This window comes from Syngnathus typhle, linkage group LG1, assembly GCF_033458585.1.
Source record: "Syngnathus typhle isolate RoL2023-S1 ecotype Sweden linkage group LG1, RoL_Styp_1.0, whole genome shotgun sequence".
Lineage (NCBI taxonomy): Eukaryota > Metazoa > Chordata > Actinopteri > Syngnathiformes > Syngnathidae > Syngnathus > Syngnathus typhle.
Window position 1 is genome coordinate 21,171,848 of NC_083738.1, and position 26,876 is coordinate 21,198,723.

Genomic DNA, 26,876 nt, shown 5'->3' on the forward strand with positions numbered 1-26,876 from the left:
GTATTACGGTTCCTTGTGCATGCTTTTGATGATAAAGAATATGTAAAAGTGGGCGCAAGATTAAAATCTATGAGTAAAAATACATTGTTAGGAGCGAAATGCAGCGCCGGCAGTGGGAGTGGAAGTCAATGATACGCTATACAGGAGGAGAGGATAAGCTGCGGGAGAATATTATCTAAGGAATTAAGCTGTAAGTGGGAGCTGTCAATCATAGTTGTAATAAGAGGAAAACATGTTGTGTGCGGCACGCCGCACAAAATGACACAGGTGGCTCGATTAGTCGGGAAGTAGCAGTTTCCAAAAATAGACGCATAAAAGAAGCAGTGAAGGAACACAAGCATTTCAAAAAAGTCTTCAAATTCATATAATCCTTTTCTCCCTGGACCGGGATTGCACTTCCATTTCCTCGAGAAATGGGATCAGGGAAAATAGGCTTTTGTGTGTAATGGTCTGAGCACTCTATCTACTCTGTGACCTTGCTCACTCACCTTTGTTCACAACAGTATTCAAAAATGTATTTTGTAGATAATGAATGATTCTATTCATTACTACTTAATTTTTAAGCAATATCGAATTTATGATTAACATACAATGCTGAATAGCATCTATGAGATAGTATAATACAAATGGTGTAGCAACACATGTAGTCAGGCAATTTTAAAATACTCACAGGCATACATAATGAATGGACCCCTGCATACACACGAAGGCCACTTGTGGGTTCACCCATTTGCAGATTTATTTATATTTATTTAGTAAATATCAAAATATTGTTTTTTTTCTTTTGTCAAAGCCAAGTCAAGTTTTTCATGGGAACTGCTCATTGGCGTTATAGCTAGTTGCTATCTGCAAGGGTGTTGGCCGACAGAACGAGCAGCACAAAGAATTACAATGGAAGCATGTTATCACGTTGGACAAATTATTCAATTCTCAACATTCTACTTTATTTTATTTTTATTGTATGTTTTTATAAAGCAGCTAGAGTGCTGTTTTTTTTTTTTAAAAAAAACAAATGACATTTTTGTTGGTGTTTTGAAGGCTGGCGCAGCAGGAGGGACAGAAACTCATTGAGGGGAGGGAGGGGCATGTTGCCGACACTGACCCCTTAATTTTTAACCAGTCTTTGTAGCAGCATATTATCGCAGATGTCCCTGCTCAACTGAGTGCCCTTCTCATTTTTATAATTAGGATAATAATGCGTGTGTGTGTATGTGGTGCTTGTGCTAACAGCCCAAAGAAGATTCCGAAGCCAACGGGTCAGAACCGTCGACTTTATCCTCGCCCGTGTCTGGAGGGGGACACCACGGGGGTGCGGCCAGCAGGGAGACCACTGACACGGAAGCCGCAGGTTGGTGAAAACACCCATGTACCCCAACCACCCTCCCTCCTTCCCCCTCACGCTCTAAGTGTGTGTGTGCGTGTGTGTCAGGTGATGACATAGAGCACGAGCAGGACACAGTGCTGCAGCTCCAGGAGGTCATCGAGCAACTGAGAAACGTCTTCCCCTCCGAACCGGGTGAGGTAAACGGCAGCACACATACACACAGTACAAGTTGAATATGGCAGAAAGAGCAAACCCCTCGCTGTATTACAGCTTTTTTTTTTTTTTTTAATGGTTTCTACAGTTAACAGTTAAAACCTCAAATTTGCGCACCTTGAGTGTCGTACCACGTTTTGCCACCGCGGGCAGCACTGAGCTTTAATGGAAGAAATGCAGCCAATTTTAACTATGGAAAGTAATGTGTCTTCTCTAAAAAAAAAAAATCAAAATCACAACTTATATACTATGTGATACACATGATTTGCACCCCAGTCGGAGGTTGAGAAAGGCGATGAAGGGGAGTGAAATGAGGGCATACTTGCGTACTCAGCACGAGTGTCAGGCTCTTTGCAAAGTGCCATTTAAAAAGGCAATTTGGTGGGCCGCCACAAAGAAAGGGATTACCATAATCACAGCCTGCTTAGTGACAACTTACACTCCTTCACTTGTTCATACTTTACGTCACGTTACAGCCTTATTCCAACATGGAATGAGTTCATTTTTTCCTCAAATTTTGCAAAGATTCTCAAAGTGAGGAATTGTGAAGTATTCATTGCGCTTTTTGTAAACTTCTGTATGACAGCCTTGTTCCAAAATAGGATCAATTTAAAAAAAAAAAAAATCTCCAAATTTAAGGTGACAGTTTGCTTGACATTTGGGTATATTAAGGGAACAAAATCCTTTGAAAGCCTCTTTGAATTTTGAAGGGGAATCTTTTTCTTGATCCATCTCAAAATGAAAATGAACATTCTGCTTGCATACTTAAATCTTCTTTAAATTCTCACTGTAGCTTCTGTGCCCCCCTTTCATTTCAGGCACCACGTCACACATCTAAACACAGCCTGAACGGACACTCACACGGCCCTCGGGCAGCAGGAGCTCCGCCTGGCCCGGTTCGGGTCCCGCTCCAGCGTCCACGGTGACCGCTGTGGTAGCTAAACCCTTAACTGGACCCCTGTGCACTAACAAGCCTTTTTATCATGCAAACTGCACAAGGCTGATGTCTGTTGGGCCCAAGCGGCGCTCGCTGGTTGGCCGGCCGGCTAGTTGGCTAAGCTCCTCCGTAGCCTGCAGCTTGAAGCCGCGTCGGTCGGCCAAAGGTAAACCAGCGTCAGGGAGTTAGCCAAGTGGAGGATGCTGTGTATGTGTGTGTGTGTGCATCTGCACAGATGTTTCAAGGTGGGAAAGGTTTTCCCAGTGGTTCTCAAACTGGGGTGCTCTGACCCTCCTGGGGTACACGAGTTATAGCTTGGGACATACACAATAGTTTGCAGACGATCATGCGTGTCATCATCATTGTATTCCCCTATGATTAGAGGGAAAGGCATATGAATTAAAGTGATTTTTTTTTCCCAAGAACAAAGGGCATATTTTTTAACAATGTAGTTGTTTTATTTTTAGAGGATAAAGGTATGTTTGCAGAATAAAATATGCAACTTGATTTTCATTTGACAAAAAATGACATTCCTTGTTCACCTTTGACTTTGTCATAATACACACTTATTTTGCAAATATGTTGTTTAATTTTTATAGGATTATGAGTTTTGATCCCAACAAAATAAATAATAAATTGTTAAGAAAATAAATGTTTTTCCCCCAGAAAATACCTGTTTATCTACAGTATATTGAGTTTTATTTTCTTAAGAAGACACAAGAATATTTTTTTTTTCCTTGAGAAAATACAACTTAAAACGACTTTGTACTACTGAAGCGTACGACCCTTTTTTTCTTTGTGTGTCTGACAAGAGATTGACAATAAAGCTGACTTTGACTTCTTCTCAGAAAGATTAGGACTTTTCCTCTTTGCGAACTATTGTGAAAATTACATTTCGTTTCTTGAGAAAATACAACTTTATTGACTTTTTGGGGAGAAAATATTAATTTTTCTCTGCTACTATTTTTCTGAAGATTACGATTTATTGTTCTTGATAAAATGCGACTAAACTACCTATTAATTTTTTAGAGAATGACTTAATTCTCATAACATTACAATATTCTTTCACTCCAACAATCTGAATTGATTATCCCGAACAATTTATTTCAGGTTTTTTTTTTCCTGAATTATTTTCCCCAATAACGGGCAACTTCAATCCAATGTCATTTAGGGTTTCACGTGGTTTCCTTTGTTTTGATTGTGTGGCGGCCTTTCAAAAAATGTCCTCACGATCAGTCGTGTGTGGACCTCAAAGGTTTGAGACCCTTTACGATAACTCGCCTTGTGTGAGAAATCCAAAAAGCGAGGTTGCCCTGTCATGTTTTCCTGGCGAAGCGTGCTGCGGTTGCTTAATGCGGCTGCCCACTGTGCCCGCCGGCATCTTGTTTACACTGTGCGAGTGACACGTCATCAGTTCAATCCATGATTTATTTATGCCAAAGTGCCCGTGAGCCCTACGCCTGTGTTTGCACACACCATCGCTCTAATCCTCTCCAATCTTGTCACTGTCTTTCCGGTCATCCCGTACCCGCCAATTTGCAGCATCCTTTCATACGATCGATGGCGAGGCGCCGCTTCACCCGAGATACAAATGTCCCCTGTTAAATGTGGTTTCACATTGCTTTACATTTTATTGAAGTCACTTTTACAGAGGCAGCGGTTATTCTTGTAAAATTGTCCAAGTCAGTGGTTCTCAAAATTTTTATGGCGAGTGCCCCCTAAAAAAATGTTCTTCCAAGTACCACCATCATAGCTAGGGCCTAACCAATGAATCGGTGGATGGATACTAATATGAGCTGATATGAGACCTTTTTAAAACAATATACGTAAATTAATATGATATTATATATTTTCAGATGAAATAAAGTGGACTGTTTACAAGAATAAAGTTGTATTTTATCAAGAAAAAAAGCCCCAAACTTTCCAAAAATAAAGTCAAAAATTTAGTTTGCACCCGATTTTAAAGTAAACAATGCGCAACAAACCCACTAACCCTTCTCAAATAATTTTTTGTTGGGTTTACTATATCGATTAAAATCATAATCGTCTAGAATGACATCAAGATTTTATTTTTGGGCCATATCACCCAGCCCGTGTGTGGATCCTTCAAAAATCAATTGAAGTTAATTGAGAATCAGTTTGTGTACATATGTGCTTGTGATATCATTATGAGAAGCTTGACTAATATGATGACGGCTGACACATTGAATCCATCCATGTTGATCGTTTGCCATCTTTTGACCATCGGGGAAAGAAGATTACATCACAATCGTTTATGTACTGTAAAAATATGCATGAAGCCGTGATGCTCGGGGAGCTCCTCTTGTGCAGATCTGACAGACAAGCAAGAAAAAGCTTGGAGGAAAAAAAAATCCCTCACTCATGCTCTTTCATAGGCTTGTCACAACACAATCCACTGATGCAAGTGTGGGAAAAATAAAATGCTGTTTCGACCCTTAAAACGTAGACTGTGACCTTGCTTGTTTACGTCATTCTTTGACACCGACATGTTCGTTGTGATGAGGTTGCTAGGGAACAGCCCACAAGGATGCAGCTGCACACAAAGGTGACGCGCTCCTCATACAAATGCTAATAGTCGTAACGGGGCTGCGCTAAAGGCCGACTCTCTCCACCTGCCAGGCCTGCAGCTGTTTTGCTGCCGAGGATTATCGTAATCATTAATGTTGTCATTCATTCCTAATCTTGCCTTGAAAACACAAGATGAGTTTGTTTTATTTTTGTATTGCACAGGAATTAAATATCATTTGATAAAACAAGTTGTAATCTTTATGGGAGCAAAGATTTTTTTTTAGCAACACTTACCACTGCGTGCGTCTGTATTCGTGGGGGTAAAGAACACGCTACACAAAATCTGGTGGCCATGCTGTGATGAAAACAAAAACCAAATTGCTTTTTTTTTTTTGCCATAATACTGCTGGTAGAACACATTATTTTCATTAACATTAATTGAAAACCAATACTGCTATTTCTCATGCAATGACTCATTTAGGAAAAGCACAGTTTGTTTTGGAAATCTTGCAAAATTTTAGTGACAATATGCATGCATACTGCATACACTTGTCATTATATTCTGCCTCATGTCTGTTGTTGTGAGTCCAAATTGAATCAGTCAATCATCTGTTCTACCTTAACACACTAGTTTACACTAATAATGTGTTGCAATTGTTACATCACCATGGATTTACCTCATTAATCATTTCAATGTATTTGTTTAATGGGTTTAACAATCTTTTGGGAGTGTGTACAGACACTTTGTACTGTAAAGAAAAGCACCGGCTTACTGGATGCTTTCTACTCTTTGAGTACAGAAATAAAACGTTTCTATTTGCCTTCCTGTGTGTGTCCTATTTATAACCCTAACCTTAACCCTAGTATCTTAAAATAACCTGTAAGCCATTTATTATAGTATTACAACAATTACTGCTAGTTTAATTACTGCTACCCTAACCCTAGTTTGAAATCCTAACCCTAATTCAAGACCCTAGTTCGAAATCCTAACCCTAATTCAAAACCCTAGTTCAAAGCCCTAACCCAATTGTTAAACTCTAACCCTAGTTTGAAACCCTAACCCTAATTTGCAACCGTACTTCAAACCCTAACGCTAATTTAAAACCTGAGCCAAGTTTGAAACCCTACTTAAAAACCCTAACCCTAGTGAGAAACCCTAACCCTAGTTTGAAACCCTAATGTGGAAACATACTTTGAAATCTTAAACCTAGTGTTAAAAACCTAACCCTAGTTTGAAATTCTCGCCCTAAATTGAAACTCTAACCCAAATTTGAAACCCTACTTCAAAACCCTAAAACTAATGTGAAACCTTAACCCTAGTTTGAAACCCTAACCATAATTTGTAACCTTACTTCAAAACCCTAATCAGACTTTGGAAGCCTCACCCAAATTTCAAAGCCTACTTAAAAAGCCTGCATGAAACCCTAACCCAAATTCGAAACCCTACTTCAAAACCCTAACGCTGGGGCGAAATCCTAACCCTAGTGTGAAACTCTAATTTGAAACCCTACTACGAAACACTAACCCTAGTTCGAAACCCTACTTCAAAACCCTAGCCTTACTGCAAAATCCTAACCCTAGTTTTTGCCATTTTAGGGATACATCATCAAACAAATGGGAATATCAGACAAGCATAAGCCAAGTAAACAGAAAATGCAGTTTTGGAATGCTGATTTTATTTATTCAGGGGGAAAAGCTATTCAAAATCGACCCGGCCCTGTGTGAAAAAGTCCTTGAACTCTTCATTCATGTATGTGTGTGCATGTGAGTGTGTGAGCAGGAGGATAACTTCACAGAGCTTCATAAGTACAAGTTCTGCTCTTTGTGTTTAGCTTTAGATTAGGTTGTGGCTAAATCAATACTTTTTCCATGTGTAGTTTCTGTTTTATTGCTCCCTGTTTCCTCTTCTGATTGACTGACACGCCTTTCCTGTTCTATCACATTGGACGCTTTTGTTCCATCACTCTTGGTTGGCGTTTGACCATCTCAGTGCTTTTATCTCAAGCCAATCTCCCGCTGGCTACGCTATCGCTAACAGCAGCGGTGGTGGTCAGAGTGCAGCCGTCTTCATCAGGACCGCCGTTATCTTCCGTAACCTCGGCGGATTCCTCTTCCTTCTTGGTTTGACAGCTTTGGTTGATGTCGTCCGCTTGCTCCTCGCTATCGCCACTACCCCGCGTGACGCTCTTCTGTCGGGCCTGTCCAGGCCCCCACTTCTCACGTGTGGCGTCCCAGTACGTCCTCTTCTGTTGAGCGTGCATGCTGCGGAGGTTCTCACCCAGCTTCTTCAGCTCCTGGCGGACAAACGGCTTGAACTGGGGGTCCAGCTTCTCCACGGCGGCCAGGTCCCGCCGAGCTTCCTCGTTGTTGCACAAGGCGGCGTGCGCCCGAGCGCGTTGATAGAGCGCCTTGAAATGACCTGAAGAGAAGATGGATGAGGACAGAGGGACGTCGGTGACAAATTAGTCAGTGCCTGATGATTGACAGAACAGAAAAACTTCATGTTTGTATGGGGAATTATTGTTGTGAGGTGCCACAGGTACATATGAAATTATGAAGTGTTAAATTATTTTATTTTCGGTTCAGGGGATATAAACACCATCTTTTTTTTTTTTTAAAAAAGTAAGAATATTTTGACGTGACCCCAAATAGAAATAGTTTTTTAATGCGATGCCCTCCGGTGGTTGCCAATGCAGGCACGAGTGACACATCTTGTAAACAGCGAGATCAAGCGTTGCAGCTGCATGAAGGCAAACACGTCGCTGCGGGCTGACTAAGAAATTGTCATGATTCGACTCCAAAAAGTGTGTCAGAAGGCAACTACGGATTTGTTTAAAAAAAAAAAAAAAAAAAAAAAATTCCATTTCTACACCACCACGACTGTGCGCCCCGACACAAACATCATCTTTGATATTACCTTGATGGCTTTCCAGCAACTTGTCATTGAGCTGCACCGCTTGCTGGTAGTGTTGGAGCTCCAGCATGCACTGGCTCAGGTTGAGAGTGAGAGGCAGGCGCACTTTCTCCAAAGATTCCCAGTCTTCATCACCTCGATGCACCTGCTGAGAACATTGGACCAAGAAGAAATGATCAGGAAAGAGGTGAAACTAAAGTAAAAAACAGCTGCGCTGGATTTCGGATGAGATTGGATGGCATGCTTGGCGTTACAAAATGAGTAAGAGCAGGAGAACGAGGGCCTAACGGACAGAAAGGTTGCTGGTGGGAAGTAAATTGGGAGTCTTACTGTCACACCAACCTTATTTTGAAGGAAGTCCACATAATCTAAGGCCTCCTTGAACTTTGAAGCTGCTTCTTGGAAAACTTTTCCTTTCATCAGAACCTTTCCTTGCTCCTGCAGCAGCATCACCAGACGTAACATCTGCTGCCAGTCCTTCCCCTCCGGCTTATCATCTCTGTCGTCCTTCCCGCCTTCATCTCCATCCTGAGCATCCTTATTCTCTTCTTCCTCATCCACCTTTTCCTCCTCCTCTTTTTCGTCTTTGGCTTCTAGCTTATTCCAGTAGGCGTCCTTCTCCTCCCAGTACTTTTCCTTCATGCACTCCGACAAGGCGTTGAGCTCTCGGTGGACCAGCGAGGCCAGCGTGGGGTCCAGGTGGGCTACCATGTTGAAATCGCGGCGTGCTTCCTTCTCGTTCCACACGGCCGCGTGGGCCTTGGCTCGCTTATAATAACCTTTCACGCAGTCTGCAAATATGAAGATAAAGGCGACCTGGTTGTTAGTGAATCAAATACAATTAATTCTACATTTTTATGAACGTGGCTAAAAGGTCACAAACAAATGTTTGCCGGTTTGATGTTTGATAACACGACGGAAGGTTGTGCATCACCCACCTTTGTGTTTGTCCAGCAGCTCATTGGTGTGCTCGATCACCTGGTAGTACTCGTGCAGTTCCAGCATACACTGGCAGTAGTTCAACTCCAGGGGGATGATCATACGCGCCAAGTTCATGTAATCCACGTCACCCGGCATCTCCTGCATGCACGCGTGGAAGAAAGGAGAATCAGATATTTGGATAGGATATGAGCATAACACTGATAGAATGCTTCCTGTAAGGCGGAGCTTGTGCATCCATCAAAGCTGCACTTCCATACATGATCACCTTTTTGCCCCCGTTTGCAATCCAATCAATCAATCCAGCGTCAAGGGGAAATACAGGGATGGGATCAAGTCACTCGTTCAAATAACAAGGGAGTCATTTTGTCGAGTCGAGTCCATCTGGAGTGGCCATCCCATCGGGTCGCCATAATGCAGTCTCTCACCCTGGACTGGACCGTTTTAAGCAGCAGCACGGCCTCCTTGTACTCGCTGGCCGCTTCCCGGAACTGCCGCTGCTTGACCATGGCGTTGCCCCTCATGTGGAGGAGGGGAACCGTGCTCAGCTTCTCGTCCTTCTCCATCATCCACGACTCTCTGTGGTAGGACATGGGATCGCCCACCTGGAAAGGTCAGAGGCATTGATGGATCTTGGATTATATTGTAAAATTCCCCACTCATTCAGAAATCGGGAAGGAGCCAACCGTGAAAAAACACTTTGATTCTTAGTTGAGTGCTATTCTCATTTCAATTGTAACATTTTAAAATAGATAGCTAATGCTGTTTGTTTTCTGATAAGTGCTGTTCTCTAGGTATGGCATCAAGCAAGATTTATTTTTCTCCCAGATAAAGAAACCGCTGAATAAAACACCAGGAGCGAATGCAAGACAATGCTAAATCGAAACACACAATTGTCTGCTCCAACATGATAAGCATTGTCAAACTTTTGTTTGGATTTTGCTGTTGTTGGACCCCCTGGTGGGTTGACTTCAAAGCACATTGTTTGCAGGAGGAGTGGCGGTAGTGGGTTGTGGGTGGGGGGGCTTCACTTTTTGTCACCGCTGTCAATGATTGTTGAGGAACATCGTGTCTTGTGTGCCGTCGTGAGTACGCCGGCTGATGTCTAAGTCTCATCATTAGGTACACGTTGCTTGCACATTAAATATTGCTGGGTTGTTTTCCTAACCCCGAAAAATATTGAAAGCACTTTCCTACTCTCACTTTAGACCCTGCTTTAATGGGAAGTGTGAATTATTGAATTATTTTCCAGTTGATATTTTTATGCTTATATTTTATTAGAATTTTTACTATTTCACTTCATTGAAAGCGTTACTATTTTTTTTTTGTCAAAATGTGTTTACTATTTTGTTTTACTGTGTTGATATTGTTACTGTTTTACTTTATCTATTGTGTTTTATTGGACTTAATGTAATTAAACCACCGGATTCATAAATTCATAAATTAAATATATTAAACTATATTAAATAAATTATTGTAAATTCATTTGATTTCACTCCCCATTTATTCTTTATCTGTGTATGTAATCTGGGTTGGTTTTTTTTTTTCAGTAGAGATGCGTTGTGTGTTTTCCTGTCATGAAATTTTCTTACCTGTAGCAGCTCCATGATGAAGATAAGCGACTGCGGCGTTCTCATGAGCTCATCCAGCTCCGGGAAGCCAGTGGAATGATAGTGGAAGAGGTTCCCCATGCCGCACATGTGCCTCTGGCCCTCCAGGGGGTCTTTGCCTTGAGCAATCAGCCGCATCCCCTTTGACACAATGGGGTACAAACCTGTGTGCTGCACGGAAACAAAAAGAAGCTTCAGTCAGTGCGGCGCTCCAGGAAAAACAATACTGGCGCTTCCATGAGGTGATGCGGGGTGCAGGGGCTATCCTTTGGCTCTATCTATTGTGTTGAAGTGAGTTGAGGAGTCTCATTCTGACTCAAGTAGTGCTTTGCTGCCATCTTGTGGCATTTGTAGTCAATAAAAACCTTTTGCCGGGTTGATTACTTGCAAATTGGTGGGCAGGCCTTGGTCCTTATCCCTGCTGCCAATCGTGGGCTTCATACGTGTGTGTTTTTGTGTGTGTTATCCAACTTACAACGGCATCACACCAGAACTCAGCCACCTCTCCGACCCGCATGGATGTGAGCAGCGTCTCCCACACCTCCAACTTGAACATCTTGCCCACAAAGATCTCTGCAGGCCGGCTAGCCAGTCGACTGTCATCCACCACTGTACGCTCAAAGTTGTCCAGCAGTGTCTGGAAATGGAAAACCAGCTGCAAACACACACGCACAAAATCCCAATTATGCTTAATCGTCACATTTTTAACTATACATTGATGATTATGGTGATGTCATATATGTAAGTAATGTTGATGCACAAGAGGGGATATCCATCCTGGTACTGTCATAAAAAATGTTTGTCAGTGTATCCGGGCTTTGCTACTAAAAAAAAAAAAAGAAACCCACACGCACACACTCAGAGAAACATAGAGCCGCTGCCATCAAACATGTAGCAATTTGCTTGACCAACTGTTTGCGTGAGTGTGTGTGTGTCTGTGGCAAATAACAAACAATTCCCTCATGTTGAGAATAATTCAACACCATCTAATGAACGGCAAATAAATGTGACACAGCACAATAACACAAAGCTGTGGTTCTCAAACTGGGGTCATTGGACATTGTGGGGGGGTGTGAGTCAAAATTTAGAGGTCCATTATAATGTATTTTTTTAAGTGCACATTATCCATATCGAGACTGACACAATAGAACACTCTCGACTTTAGCTTTGGTTCACACCAAAATTTCATTCAACTACTACAAATGGATATATTTATTTTTGTGCTGTTGCTGTGATGCTTTAACACACGTTGACGCTAAAGCCCTGGCTAATAGGTAAAGTAGTAATGGTGCCCATAAAAGTATACGTATTAAATTACAAACAGATCATGAAGATTTATGTAGGTAGTTAAATTTAATTTAATGTGAGGATTATGTGGACATACCGGAAAAAAACCTGACCCCCCCCCCAAATTTGAGAACACCCATTATAAAATGGGTCACGTCGTGTGACCAGTACCTTGGTCCCAGGTGGGAAGTGAGGCAGCGGGCCAGTTCCTCCAGCTAGAATCTTCTTCTTCACGCCGGGATGCTTGAGGAGGTACGTTTCGTCCATGGTGCTGCTGCTTCTTTCTTCTTCTTGGCCCTGAGATGAGAGAGGCGCCTGGTCGCTTGCTCTCTGACAGATGGCGGGATTAGGTTGAGACGGGCGATCTGGCCACTTTAATCTGAGGAGCTAATCCCTGGCTGGCTGCTACAATTGGCGGGTACATCCCTGCAGGAAGGGGCCGGAGAAGGAGTAAAAATGAATTCGGGTGACCTCCACAAAGCCAGAGATCCTTCGAGAAAGGAACGTAATCCCAATGAAGGGAAAGGAACAGGTCACAACACACGTGCTGGCTTTAGTCACTCAAAGCACTAAAATATTTTGGATAGTCTTTCGTAAAACGTGCAATGTTGGTAACATGCTTAATCTCATAATATAACAACTATAGTCAAATCAAAAACATTGTTAAAAAATTGCATACTATATTTTGCCATGTTTTAAATATTAATTCTCCCAAAACAGGACCAAGATCCCTATTGAGAGGCAATTTTCAATGTTTTTTTTTTATTGTTGATGTAATAAAACGTTCTCATTATCACTTCTTTCTTTAAATATGACCAATATCATAAAAAGTACAACTTTTTTTTCTCATAAAAAAAGTATTCTTGTAAAATGCACAACTACTATTGTGAAACCCTTTTCTCATAAAATTACATAAATAATTAAACTTGGAGTAAAACCTGCTAAACTATAAAAATGTTTTTATTTGGTTAGTGAAAGACCTTTGGGAGGAAACATAAGGAATATATTTGCACAGTGATTCAACTCACCTTGAATTAATTCCAAATAATGGGGGTAAAAAAACAATTTGCCAGAGTTTATAAATGGTAAAAAGGCCAAATAAACTTCCTGCCTGAATGCGTGCGTAACAGGAAGCCATCAAAACGGCATTGATGGCCGACCAGATAAACAAAACAAAAAGTCTCTGTTTGAACAAAACACTTTAATGAGACGGCTCCAAACAACGTGATTTGAGCTAATATGCAAATTGCCGTGCTCTCCGAGGGCTGGGTAAAAATATCCAACTAAAAAGGAATGACACAGCAAGTCTGTCTGTCAAGGCTCACATCTTCCTCCTCCTCCTGGTTCTCTTCATCATTCACTTTCACGTATGGTGCTGAGGATGCCATGAGGGCGCCCCCTGGTGCTCACTTCTCGATCAGCGAGTCCAGCTGCTCCTGAAGCGAGGCCAACTGTCGGAGCAGCACAAACAGGAGAGGCTTTCATGTCATAACCAAAGACATCATTGAGTAAAAATGACTTCTCTGAAATGTTGCCGGCCACTCGAAAAAGCCTATTGATGCCATTGAGGTGTCGACTCACGTCAACATAGTTCCTTTGCACCAAGGGGAAAGCATGGCAGCCTTACCTGCTCCATCTCGCGCTCCTCCTGCTGAATAATCTCATCCAAACAGGCTTGGAATCGGTTCTGGGAGGAGAGAAATGGGACATTTGTTTGGAATTGCCATCTAGCACCTCCTTTAATTTTGATGGCTTCAAACGTGCGTGTGCCTATGTGTGCGCGTGTGTGTCTGTGTGCGTACGTGTGCATGCGTGACTATCTGGGCTCTGACAGAAAGGCCACAGGGAATGTCAGTCAGAGACGGCTGACCTTTTGGCGTGGCGACCGTGACGGTAACGATTGCAGACGGCGGCCCCAAAACGACGGACAGCGGGAGTGCTAAATTGCAGTCGTGTCTGCTCGCTGTCCCGCCAGCTCGAGTATTAGGGTGAATGCAATTTGCCCCAATTTGCAATTAGAACCCAGACGTAATGATGCAAATATGACTACCCAGTAAGGTCCCACTGTCATCTTATTCATAGTCTGACCTCATTCGGATAAAAAGTATCATTTATTTTGGTCAGTATATGAAAAAGTGTATCGAGTATCGATTACAACTATTGAAAAACGTCATTAGAAGAAAATGTCACTATTAAGTAAGAAACAATTCAAATGAGTGCTATAGACATGAGCAGAAAATAGCCTTCCCATGACTATATAATACACACTTTTGACTTTTTGACGACTAACACTAAAATCAATAAACTTTTATAATTAATTTCTGCCTCTGAGCTCTTGTTTTCCAAATCCTCTATTAATATATGTCGTGTCAGTGTGTATGGGCTCACTTTTAGGGCCTGGTTTTCCACTTTCATGATCAGCTCCTCCTGTTGCTTCTTGCGGGCTCGCGTTTCCTGAAGCTTGGCTTTGATGCCGCTGATCTGCACCTGGTATTCCATCACTGCAACGGCAGAAGGGCATTTAAGTCAAGTTAAAACAAAAAGTATACCGTCTTTTTCAGACTATAATGCGCACCTAAAAACCTAAAATTTTCTGAAAAGCCGACAATGCGCTTTATAATCCAGTGCGCCTTATATATGGACCAAATTCCTAAATTTAAACTGGCCCGAAGCATTGTGTCATGAAATCAATCATGAGTGGCCCGCTGAAGACTATGAATTATGAATCAAAAAGACTATGGATCATTATTTTGTGACTATAAAGTCATTTGTTGCATCTGAAGTTGAAATAAAAAAGATAAAATGGAAAATGATTTGATTTGGATTAAAAATCTGACATGATGTATTAAGGGTGCGCCTTATAGTCCAGTGCGCCTTATATAAGGACAAAGTTTTAAAATGGGCCATTCATTGAAGGTGCGCATTATAGTCCGGTGCGCCTTATAGTCCGGAAAATACGGTACTTTAAAAAAAAAAAAAAAAAAAAACTGTTGAAATCTTTCTGATCTGTCATTCTGATCTTAATTATTGACTTCAGTATTCGTACATAACTCTTCGGTCGATTCATTCTGCTTAAAATACGGCAAATATCAGTTACGTGTACTTTTTACCCAACTAGTGTGTTTCTGTCATTTAAACAAGGCTGTGTGTACTTGTGAGGGAGCCAAAGAAACCATGATGGTCATTTTCACACGGCTGACAGTCAGGCTCCGCTCGTCCTGGCTCGCCAGGATGTCACAAATTGTGTTTAATGGGTACAACACATCCATTAGAAAAAAGGACCGCAAAGCACTCAAAGGACCTCTAAATGATCCTGCACACAGAGCGGCCGTTCAATTACTCTAAAGTGGCGGCCTGCTACCTCAAATCAACTAAAACTGGAGCTCCCTTCACAACTAAGCTTGTGACGTTGTTCCTACAGTGTCAGGACAGCACTGAGAAGTAACAATGAGAACCTTTCACCTGAATATAGAAGGAAAATGAATTCTTCTTATATCATGACTTTTAACGTCATTACAAATCAACCCGACTACTCACAACCTTATTCTTTGTTTATTCTACTCATATTCAAATACAATACAAATAATTATTCTTGTAGTAACGGAAATCTGTTTGATCACAACGGTGTTGTTGTGCAAGGCTCGCGCGACCTGACAGTGTGAGTCCAAAATGGACTTCTGAGGAAAGGCTGGCGGCTAATATTGCTGACCCACAAATGTCTCGACCCGTGCTTCTCCAACTTACCGTAGCAATCCCTAGCTTAGCTTCAGGCTGATTAATAGCTCAGATATGACATCACATAAATTTGACATGACTTGTTCCAGACACCAAAATTGCTCTCGACAGAGAAAAGTCGTCTCTCACCTATTTGGTTGTTTGTATCCGACTCTCGTTGCGCAGGGTCGGACTCGTCCAGCTTGTCTTGAACCAGGTCGTCCTCCGTGTCCACAATGTTCAGGTCCTCATCTTCGTGGCGGTCCACGTCGTCTTCCTCGTCTTCGCTGGAGCTGCTGATGTCGTTGAACATCTCCCGCAGTTCGTCACGCTGGGCTGGCCCGAGTAAAAAAGTTATCGGTCGTTAACTGAGGTTGTCGAGTCGCACATTGGATTCTGTCCGTGTCAGCTGTTGTCAAGGTTATTATTCATGTCATATTGAAAATTATTTGGAACATCTGGCATTTCGGCTCATAATGAGCCTCAGATTGCTTTTAATCTGCTGGGCTGCTCCATTGGAATAGAATCTAATAGAATAGAAATCCTTTATTGTCGTTTTTTTATGGTGCTGATGAAACAGATTTGGGGTGCAAATCCAAGTTTTGTGTTTTCGAAAATAAGACAAAACTTGACATTTAGTCTTCAAAAAGTAGATTATTGGAGGCCAATGTAACATTGTACAGTTGTAACATTTGCATTAAAGGCAGTTTATCATTGGATTTGCTGTTAGGTTGTCGACATCTGTGTTTTTTGCTAAACGTTTGAAGCACATTTCTCAGAAAATGTTGCTACTATGCCAAACTGTACGACACATTTGAATTTTACCCAAGCTGTTGTTATGTCTCTGTGTACGTATATATGACTTACTTGATGATCCGTGACCCATCTTGTGTCCCGATGTGCCGGGTGACGAGTCCAGGTTGGCCAGTGAGCCATGCTGGTCGCCGTCCTTCATGTCGTCCTCTGCTATGACTTCCCATCCTGAACATCACAGGTCAAGGCCAACGCACCCCTTTGTGATTTCTCCAACAAGTGACCAACCTGGTTTGAATCTCAGCACTGGCCTACAATATGAAATTTGCGAGAAGCATGGAGCAGAATAACACAGAACTCATCGGGCCACATCCCACAGTGACCTTTGACCTGTGACCTTTAAACTATGTTACATTTTGATTAGCAGTATTAAGGTGTTGCTAGGTTAATTGCATTCAGTGTTCTATTTGTCAGTGTGGACTAAACTGATGACAGGCAAGAAGGTTTAGCCACCCCTGCAGTTGACAATGTCGCCGCTCACATGACCTGTTTTGGCTATGGTAGTTTTGCGCGGCCCGATGTCAGCTAAGACGTGATGCTGCGTGACATGACACAAAATCAATGTTGTCCTTGCCGTGTGCCACGGTGGAAGGATACGAACGCTGACAGCGTCGGCGTCTGTGCTCAGCAGGCGCTTCACCTCCTTTTCCACATCTGGAGATTCGATGTACTGCAAGGTAGAGAGAGACGGAGTGCGGGTTACAGCAGTTGGCCCGCTGCCAGCGAGAACATTAGCGATTAGAAAACAGAAGGCAGCTAAATCGATGCGACTCAACTCTGCACCTTCGGGAAGATTGATTCAAAGAGACGAGGTTGAAGCTCGAGCAAATGCTCCTTCACTATGAAAAAAAGCGCCAGTGAAATAGCTTTTTTGTTTGTTTCTTTGCCTTCAGGACAAACAAAGATGGAGGGTCTTTATTTATATGTAAATCTAAGGCTCACTAGAGGTGCTGTTGGAAGAAAAAGTCAAAGGAGGAGATGGATGCTAAAAAGACTGATGAGAGGCGAGAAGAAAAATGGGAGGCGAAAAAAAGAGTAGCGCAAACCTTCTTTTTTGCCGTTTTGCGAAATCTCCTCTTGCGTGTGTTCTTGAGGGGACAAGTGACTGGGGAGGAGAGGGGAGAAAATCATTAATGCAGTGACGATTCTAATGTGTAGCATTTAAACGGGTGCACATTTGACTTCTTACTGCCGTGGTTCCAAATGAACTTCTTGTCCTTGTCTTTGTCCTTCTTCTTGGTCTTGGGATCGGTGCCAGTTGGCTCCTCTAAAGGAGGGTACAGGTCTCCATCTAGTGTACACACCAGCATCTAACCACACAAAGTAAGGATATAACACATTCCAATGACAAATAATTGGCAATAAAGGAAGTGCATATAATACACACGCAAAATGAAACCAGCATAAAAAGGAAAACACACCCACCATACTTTGTGATTTAACAGAATGACATAAAGGAGGGCTTTTTTTTTTTTTTAGTTCCTTAATACGATACTTTGGTGCTGCTCTACCTGGCAGACATCAGCTGTCTTATAAAAAGTCTTCTTGTCCACTGTTTTGAGAGACTCAATGATGCAGGGCAGATCCACCAGCTTGCATGCCAGAGGGACACGGTCCACCCTCACGATGCCATGGCGACCATCAGCTGTGAATTCATATTTAATATTAAGAAAGAATGGCTTCTAAAACTTTCAAATTCCTTACAAAGATGTGACTCACGGTGCAACTCAATGGTGAGTCTGTCCTTCATATTCATACTACTAGACTGGGCAATCCTCCTTACGGTAGATGCATACTCCTTGCAAAATTCAAAACGTTTGTAGAAATTAGTGCATTTTATAGATGAAGAAAGTAAAAAAAACGTGCAGATGCTTACTGTTGGCAGCCGCAGAACGAACTGATTCTCCAACTCATATGGAGCGTCCTCCTTACTCTTGGAGCCAACTTTACCAGCTGGAAGGCCAAAAAGAACGTTAACTTGCATGTACGTAACCACAGCACATCCAGAGTTTTTATTTAAATTACAACCACTATGTGGATGTTCTCATTCATGCAGGTCATTTCTTTCTCAGTGCAGTGAATCGATTGCAACTTGACAGCTTGCTTTGCTACTGCTGTTTAGGCATTTCGCCTCTTATCCGAGTTGCTATAAACTGCAACGACTAGTTAAGCTTTACTTTGTTACAATTTACTGTAATGCACCGTGGACTAAACTTGTGACTGAAGTGTGCGGTACAAACAAACTTGCCTTGCCGAGTAATTCATAAACTATAATTTTACTAACTACTCTTTTGTACTGTGACATCAACAACTGCGACACTTTATCACAACTGCTGATAACGTTACATAAGCAGAGTACGTTGCAAAAGTGACATACATTCACTAATACTATAATTAGACTAATCTAGCCCAAAAGGTTACAAATACTCGTTATTAAGGTAGTGCAGTTTTTTCTATTGTTATTACTAGTTTGTAGCTATTTATCTATGTAGCTGCCACCACCAAATACAATTGTGCTGAATATATTTTCATGTGCATGATGTTTATGTTTACATTGCTGAAGGGAAACTAGCCGGGATAACATTAGCATAGTAAGCTAATCAAATGAGATGGGCAATGGACCTACCTTTCTGTTTCGAGGTCATATTCGTTTTGGTAATTTCCACGACACCATAGAACAAGAAGATCGGAGACTACGACCCAAGCATTCGAACTATAGAAAATGATGTCGAGAGTGTTTTAAATCGGAGAGCAGTTTTACTAGCCGAACAAAATCATGTCGAAACCAATGGGGGGTCACGTGGTGCATTCAAGTGCTCCTAGGAAAAGTAACAATCGTTACATTTACACACATTCACACTTTTTGAAGACGAAGTATTTTAACACTAAACTACTAATAGGAATAATTTATCAGTGGCGGCGTTATAGATTATAATGTCATACAAAATGTCCGTATACTTTATTTAGATACATAAAACCAGCAGGACACAATGACGTCACCTGTTTTGGCATCACCGTGGTCTGGGAAGACTGTCTGGAAAGCGGAGAATCAACAAAATACAAAGAACATTTTGGTGCAAATCTAGAAATCTTTTTGTCACAAATAACGGTTGAACTGCAAAAAAATATATTTGACGGATATAAGATAAGAATCGGACATTTGTGTTATAGCGTTCTTTATATCATTTGATTTGGTTGGTGTGTTCCTGTTTTTTTTCTACAAAAATGTTGTATTTTGTTGATTTGCCGTTGTTACTTTGAGCCCCCTTTTAATTTTGATTAAAAAACGGACAAATAAAAAATGTTTAACCTGTAACGCGTAGCGCCACGGAACTCGCTTCCTGTTGAGAATGAATACAGGACTTCAAAATAAACAACATTTAATTTTTTGGTGCGGAAAATTCGGTTTTCTACATTTATATTCAAATGAAATGTGAAACAAAGAGTAAATAAATGTTTTGAATGAACTAAAACTAACAGTGTATCTTTGGTATTATTTTATTGTGCAGTCTTTTCTCGTGGAACTTTTAAGCTGAAGCCACCATACGCGTTCTGGGGAAAAAGAAAAAAAAAAAGTCCGACTTTTCATTTCCGGGTCGGAATCAATTTCTCTGTTGCTGTCGTTTACATCTCCTGTGCCAGTCGTGTTTGATATTGTCAAAGGTTTTGAGTTCAGCAACGTCGACGCTGCAGCGTTTAGCTGCCAAACATCAGGCCATGTCGCTTCACTGGACTGTCAGCCGAAACCGCGCGGCGACGGGACCGCTGTGGCGGTTCTTGCTGCCGCTGCTGGCGGCGAGCCTGTCGGTGTGCGTGTGCCGAGCATCCTCGTCGCCTCGAGAGCTGCAACAGCAGCAGGAGGAGGAGGACAGTGCCATGGAGAACATCGTCACGGAGAAAAGGGCTGAAGAGAGCCACCGGCAGGACAGCGCCGACCTGCTCATCTTCATCCTGCTCCTCACCCTCACCATCCTCACCATTTGGCTGTTCAAACACCGCCGGTTCCGCTTCTTGCACGAAACTGGATTGGCGATGATTTATGGTAAACTTCTACCGCTGCACATTCATTTTAAACCCAAACTAGACCTTGTAAAAGACGTTTTTACTGTGACGTGTTATGTACTTCCGGGTGCAAAAGTAGGTATGGGGGGGGGGGGCTTTCTGGAGGACTCCTTTGCTAACCAAAACAGCAGCATGTAAGCAGTCTCAATTAACCTTAATATGCGCTCAATTTCAAAGCTCCCGAGTCGAGTCACTACATAAGAAATTTGTTTTCTTTTCTTGCCTTGTGCCCAGGTTTACTGATGGGCGTAGTGTTGCGCTACGGGATCCACGTCCCACGCGACGTCAGCAACGTGACGCTGAGCTGCCACGTTAACGCCAGCCCCGCCACACTGCTCGTCCACTCCAAGGGAAAGTTCTATGAGTACACGCTGAAGGGTGAAATCAGTGCCAGCGAGGTGGATGACGTGCAGGACAACGAGATGCTTCGCAAGGTCTGAATAAATCAAACTACATTAACTAGAAACTGTTCAGCTTAGTCAGTACACCTGCACAAGTTTTTGCATTTTCCAATTCCATAGCACTTTCAGTTCAGGGTCAGCACTTTAGCACATTTTCGACAGAAATTGCATTTTCTACTTCTTTTTCAATAGACTTTTTGTCTTGTATCCAACCCAGGTGACTTTTGACCCTGAAGTCTTCTTTAACATCCTCCTTCCGCCTATCATCTTTCACGCTGGCTACAGCCTGAAGAGGGTAAGCAAAATCTTTTTGGGTCTCCTCTTGATGACATCATCAATGTGCTGTCAGGAGGAAGGAGAGTTACGTTTTCGATGGCGTCTGACTTGTTTCCAGAGACACTTTTTCCGGAATATGGGCTCCATCCTGGCCTACGCCTTCTTGGGGACAGTAGTTTCCTGTTTTGTCATCGGGTAAGATTGTCACTTTTTGCACTTTTGTTGTGATTTATTACTGTCGTCTTTTCTTTTTTATTGCCAGGTTGTTCATGTATGGCTGTGTGATGCTAATGAAGCATATGGGGCAACTGGGTGGAGAATTCTTCTTCACGGATTGCCTGTTCTTCGGCGCCATCGTGTCCGCTACCGACCCTGGTGCGCCTCCATTGTTGACTTCTATTCAAACTGCAACCGGCTCCAAATCGAAGCCTTCGTGAATACCCACCTCATGCTTAGAACTGATTGTTGTCTTCTGTTGCCGTAGTGACGGTGCTGGCCATCTTCAACGAGCTGCAAGTGGACGTGGACTTGTACGCGTTGCTGTTCGGCGAGAGCGTGCTCAACGACGCCGTGGCCGTCATTCTCTCCTCGTAAGTCTGGCGAAAGAGTTCACCCGCCTTTATCGTCTCGTTATTTCAATAGATGGAAAATGCACAGCTGACACTACATCGGGTTTAGTAAGCCCTGTGAAGAGTTTTGCAGCGAGACGATGAACGTATGCAGTACAACTTCGTCAAGGGAATATTTTAGGATTAAAAAAATAATAAATCACCAGTCAAGTGTGCTATATTTAGAATATGAGTCATCAAACAAGATACACTTTTCATTGTTGTTATTGTTTGCGCAGAGATGAGGAGAGTCGTGGTGAATTGTCCCGTTGTGAGTGTGGAGAAGAGGAACGAAAAGAAAACCGACAGCATGGCTCGTACTCGCTTGCAGCGCCACTGCAAAGTAGACTCGGCGAAAAAATGCATGCCAAGTTCATCACGTTAAAAGCAAAATACTTCACTGCAGAAAATTACGGCGGCTCAGAGAAGGTCAAACAAAGTCCCTTTGTGAAAGTTTGCATTCAAAAAGTATTCCATAGTGACAGCTCGAGTAAATGCAGCGTGTCCAGGAGGTTTTGCTATGAAGTGACGTGTTGCGGATGTTGCGGTCAGATCCATCGTGGCTTACCAGCCGGAGGGTGACAACAGCCATACCTTCGAGGTGGTGGCCATGTTCAAGTCCTTCGGCATGTTCCTCGGTGTCTTCAGCGGCTCCTTCGCTCTCGGTGGTGCCATCGGCGTCGTCACAGCGCTCATATCCTTTTCATTTTCCGCTCGTTCTTATTCTGTACACAGAACAAATGAAAAAAGCACTACTTTGGTTTTCGGCAAGTGCCTTATAGTCATGTCAACAGAGTTCCTTGGCTCAAAGTGCCGCAAGATGGCGCCAAGTCAATACTTTCAACGATTGTATAGATTGTTTTCCGCCTGGTTGAACTTCTTGACAACTTGCACGTGACCAAGTTTACAAAGTTGAGAGATTTCCAGCTGCTGGAGACCGCCTTGTTCTTCCTCATGTCGTGGAGCACCTTCCTCTTGGCTGAGGCATGCGGCTTCACAGGTCTCACCTGCAGACACACGCTCGCACAAAAGCACGCACACGCATTCTAATTCAGTATTTGCATATTGTTGTGCCGTAGGCGTGGTGGCAGTGTTGTTCTGTGGAATCACTCAGGCGCACTACACCTTCAACAATCTGTCTCCTGAGTCCCAAGAGCGGACCAAACAGGTCAAATAATAATGAAAATGACAATTGTTTACTTTTGGTTGAGAGGGCCTAATAAATATTCATGTCTCCCATTGCAGCTGTTTGAGTTGCTGAACTTCCTGGCGGAGAACTTCATCTTCTCCTACATGGGTCTGGCCCTCTTTACCTTCCAGAACCACATTTTTAACCCCATGTTTATTGTCGGGGCTTTTGTATCCTTTTGTGAAATGAATTGGAAATGCTTACGGATGCCACGAGTTGGCAGAAAATGACTTTGGCCGGAGCATGTGATTGTGGTTTTGTCCAGAGAATTTGCAAACTCCAAATATAATGCGGTTCAATGTATTGGACCTGTTGTCCTCCTTCACCAAGGTCCTGCCTATAGGTGGCAGTGTTCCTGGGCAGAGCGGCCAACATCTACCCGCTCTCCTTCCTGCTCAATCTGGGCCGACGCAACAAGATCCGATCCAATTTCCAGCACATGATGATGTTTGCGGGTTAGTCACGTGCTTGACACGTGTTTCAATTCAAGTCATGTGACTCAAGTCCCCTGCCTGACTTTTGTTCAACAGGACTGCGGGGCGCCATGACGTTTGCCCTGTCCATCCGGGACACGGCCACGTACGCGCGGCAGATGATGTTCTCCACCACGCTGCTTGTGGTCTTTTTCACCGTGTGGTTCTGTGGCGGCGGCACGACGCAGATGTTGTCGTGCCAGCGCATACGGTAACCCTCCCCTTCTATTGTTTTGAGTACAAAAGGATTGAGACATAGCTCATAATTGACTCATTAATTCACGGGACTGTAATTATGACTTGACTATTGAGTTAGCGGCACAAGTTAGCTTTCAAACTTACTTACATTTCTTTCCTTTTTCTTTAACAGGGTTGGGGTGGACTCCGACCAAGAAAACTCTGTGAGTGTGACGCTACGTAAAATAAATATAAAACAATACAAATTTACATTGACTGCATTTACACAGACGAGCATCGGCGAAGGTTCCGAGCGACGAAGCACCAAACAGGAAAGTGCCTGGCCTTTCCGAATTTGGTACAACTTTGATCACAAGTATCCTTGAGAATTATGCGTATGTTGTGATTTGAGGCTTAATCATGGTTTGGCCGGCAGGGGGTGCTGCCGCGTCATATTTATTGTGTTGAATTTGTGACGTTACTTTTCTTTGACTGGAGCTACCAGCTACATGAAGCCCATCCTGACGCACAGCGGCCCCCCGCTCACAGCCACACTGCCCGCCTGCTGCGGCCCCCTGGCACGCTTCCTCACAAGCCCGCAGGCTTTAGAAGTAAGACCGCGTTTAATGATCGGATTTTGAAAACTTAGTCAGTGACCCTTGACTGGGAGTGTAATGTGAAAAGTAATTGTATTACTCACATTTGAGCCTTTCCTCTCCCTCTGCAGAACGAGTGTCAGATCAAGGATGACGACTCCGACCTCATCCTGACCGACGGTGACGTCAACCTAAACTACGGCGACATCACCGTCAGCACCGACGGCGCGCGCGGCGTGACCGCCGATGACCCCGACCGGGAGCTGTCGTACGGCGACCACGAGCTGGTGATGAGGGGCACGCGTCTGGTGCTGCCCATGGACGACTCTGAGCCGCCTTTCACAGACCCCCGCTGCCGCTTGTGAGGGTGCGGCGGCCCGCTTCCTTTTGGCTTCTCCCGCTACTTGGTCACGCCTGCCCATCTCGTCCGCCATCACTGTAATGTAGTCTTATTTATTTGTCCATTTCAGTTGGGCTTTTGAGTCACCTTATTGTAGCAACGCACAGCATGTGTTCTCCACGGTGAGCCGTTTGAGCGTTCATATTCCACATCCTGCTACTGCACGTCCTCCAGTGTGGACAATTCAGCGCACGAGTAGGAAATGGAATAAACGCTGGAACGGCTTTCCACAGTTGTGACAATATAGCAGTCCAGCTGTGCTCATCAGCTTGGTTTGCATGCTGAGGGTTCACAATGACTTTTTCTTTGGAGCCGGATGGCGATTGGTCGCCACTTAACAGTACACGCGCTGTCAATCAAGTGCCTGGGAGGCGATCTCTCAACCCAGTTGACGTTCTGGCGAGGAGGGTGCGCGAGGTAGCAATATGTGCCACGTCAGGGGGATAAAAGTCGGGTTCGGAGCCCCTGACTAACTACCGCGTGCGTGTGGGTGTGTGTTTGCACAGTGATGGGCAACCTAAATGTTTTTTTTTTTTTTCTCTGTACATTTTTTTCCACATCACTGCACTTAGCTTTGATCTGTCAGGATGCTCAGATCTCCACGAAAGTAAACTATCAGCACTTCTGGGATTTCGTCATAGAGATTCACCCATTCATAGGAGGAGGAGCTACAATAAAAGAGAATGTCGTAAAAGTTGATTATTTCAGGACAATATTTGTGGGCAATACGGACTGAGGCCTGCAACCATTGGAAAAATTCACGAGTAATTGTGGGTGACTAAAATTTTCTCTCAATGTTACAAGATGGTGACAAAGCAAACCTTAACTCAGCATAGTCTTTGGCACCAATATGAAAGATAGCAACAAAGCACTACTTTTGGTTAAATGAAGCTCCTCTATTCATGCCAATATAATTACATGGCAGCAAAGCACTACCTTTGTCTAAATTTAGCTCATCTACTGCCACCAACATAGTTTCCCAACACCAAGATGGCGCCAAAGCACTAGTTTTGTCCAAATGAAGCTCCGCAACTGACTCCAACACAGTTATCATGACTGTTGTACGACTGCCGTCAATACACAAGTTAATTAGACTTTCTACCATTCCGTGGAAGAACATTTAACTGTTCTGCATGTCACTGTACAACACCGGAATAGATTTTAAGGGGCCTTGAAAAGTTCCTCCCCAAACCCAGAATTTTGTAGAGCTTAGCGCCGATAACGATGATGTCGATAATAATAATATCTGTAAACGATATCCAGATGTGTCGCATTGACCACAAAGGGCCTTGAGAGGATATTTCGGGAGGCGAGCTTGTGAGCAGCGGCTGTCTAGTACAGACAGGAAGTGTTGATATGACGGCGCCATGGCAACCGCTGTGTTGTCGTCAACCACAGCCAGAGTGTGTTTGCATGCCTATGTAGAACAGAGCAGTATTGCGTGTGTGTGTTTGTTGAAAGAGCATTGTACCTGTGTATAAGTTTGTGTGCTTGAATGTGTTTGTGCATATGTGATGGAGAGGTGCGTGTGTTGGTGATGATATGGACGCGGAAGGAAGAGGAAGGTCTTCTTCAACTTGTTATCTTCTGCTGTGCAGGAACTTGAAATTCATTGAAAGTTTTTTTTTTTTTTTGATTTTATGCCTTTTTGAAGACATCCCTAGAATATTTCTTTCTGCCATTTTTACTATTTTCAGTTTTCAAATCAAGAACAAAAATGAAACCTTACATTTGCACTCATTAAATAATCTGTGACTGCTTTTATGTTGTGTGCGTGTGAGAGGTGACCCAAAAAATATAAAATGTAATGAATGAAAAGTTCAGCTCGTCCAAATGAATGAACATCTACATTGCTTACTGTATTCAATCCATCCGTAGAATTCAGGTACTTACTGTGTGCATTTGTATGCTGTTGCCATGGATACGACAATGCAAGCATGCAATCAGCCACGTGCTGGACTCTGAGGGCGAGACAAAAACAAAATGTAAGAAATATAATAAAGACGCCGAGTGTTTTTCTGTGGATGACACCGACTATAAAGGCTTGCTGTGTCCACTCTCTGCGGCGAGTTCTGTTTTTGCGTGCCTACCGGTGTTTGCGTACGTGTGAATGACTCATGCATTGTGTGTTTGCAGACATACTGTTCACATTAGTGTAAATAATATCTCACCTGAGTGTGCAAAAGGATCAGAAGAAATAAACAGGAGCCAAGCTTTGAATGAAAAGAGTTGTTGATGATGTGTTTATTATGTCTGCTTTGTTGGGTAACAACTTTCAAATGGGAAACACATTCAGCAGCGAACGGACACTCACCGACTAGGGCCTGGGTGATCTCTGGCCCACTTCTCTCCAGGTTCATTTAGGCAAGGTATGACCCGAGGACATAGTTTTATGTGTCGGGTAATCCAAAACT

At 43.0% G+C, this 26,876-nt stretch overlaps 4 protein-coding genes across 4 annotated transcripts in view; 2 read left to right on the forward strand and 2 right to left on the reverse strand.

Annotated features, from left to right (window-relative positions):
- The window catches only part of drp2 (dystrophin related protein 2), a 78,484-nt gene extending 72,745 nt beyond the window's left edge, over positions 1-5,739 (forward strand). The window contains exons 22-24 of the mRNA XM_061290863.1: positions 1,231-1,348; positions 1,430-1,521; positions 2,356-5,739. Of these exons, the coding sequence (XP_061146847.1) occupies positions 1,231-1,348; positions 1,430-1,521; positions 2,356-2,463 (318 nt within the window). The 3' untranslated portion in view covers positions 2,464-5,739. The remainder of the gene's footprint in view (positions 1-1,230; positions 1,349-1,429; positions 1,522-2,355) is intronic.
- A 959-nt stretch (positions 5,740-6,698) lies between these two features.
- On the reverse strand, positions 6,699-12,173 carry LOC133157531 (aryl-hydrocarbon-interacting protein-like 1). Its single transcript, XM_061284144.1, has 8 exons — positions 11,925-12,173; positions 10,942-11,121; positions 10,449-10,637; positions 9,285-9,461; positions 8,856-8,997; positions 8,260-8,708; positions 7,921-8,065; positions 6,699-7,422 (listed from the first exon to the last, which is right to left on the reverse strand). Exons 1-8 carry the CDS (start codon positions 12,018-12,020, stop codon positions 7,004-7,006), a joined length of 1,797 nt encoding a protein of 598 aa, XP_061140128.1. The 5' UTR covers positions 12,021-12,173; the 3' UTR covers positions 6,699-7,003.
- A 762-nt stretch (positions 12,174-12,935) lies between these two features.
- Positions 12,936-19,112, reverse strand: taf7 (TAF7 RNA polymerase II, TATA box binding protein (TBP)-associated factor). The gene is made up of 12 exons (XM_061272118.1): positions 18,907-19,112; positions 18,157-18,233; positions 18,000-18,078; positions 17,792-17,925; positions 17,470-17,590; positions 17,327-17,385; positions 16,878-16,950; positions 16,335-16,448; positions 15,618-15,803; positions 14,142-14,254; positions 13,381-13,440; positions 12,936-13,204 (listed from the first exon to the last, which is right to left on the reverse strand). The coding sequence occupies exons 1-12, from the start codon at positions 18,923-18,925 to the stop codon at positions 13,160-13,162; spliced, it is 1,080 nt and encodes a 359-aa protein (XP_061128102.1). The 5' UTR covers positions 18,926-19,112; the 3' UTR covers positions 12,936-13,159.
- Positions 19,113-19,844: 732 nt separating this feature from the next.
- On the forward strand, positions 19,845-26,690 carry slc9a6a (solute carrier family 9 member A6a). The gene is made up of 16 exons (XM_061272173.1): positions 19,845-20,322; positions 20,577-20,776; positions 20,961-21,038; positions 21,138-21,214; positions 21,282-21,394; positions 21,504-21,609; positions 22,180-22,321; positions 22,522-22,627; positions 22,707-22,795; positions 22,873-22,986; positions 23,160-23,271; positions 23,347-23,500; positions 23,660-23,690; positions 23,757-23,842; positions 23,972-24,077; positions 24,194-26,690. Exons 1-16 carry the CDS (start codon positions 19,998-20,000, stop codon positions 24,425-24,427), a joined length of 2,073 nt encoding a protein of 690 aa, XP_061128157.1. The 5' UTR covers positions 19,845-19,997; the 3' UTR covers positions 24,428-26,690.
- The last annotated feature ends 186 nt before the right edge of the window (positions 26,691-26,876 follow it).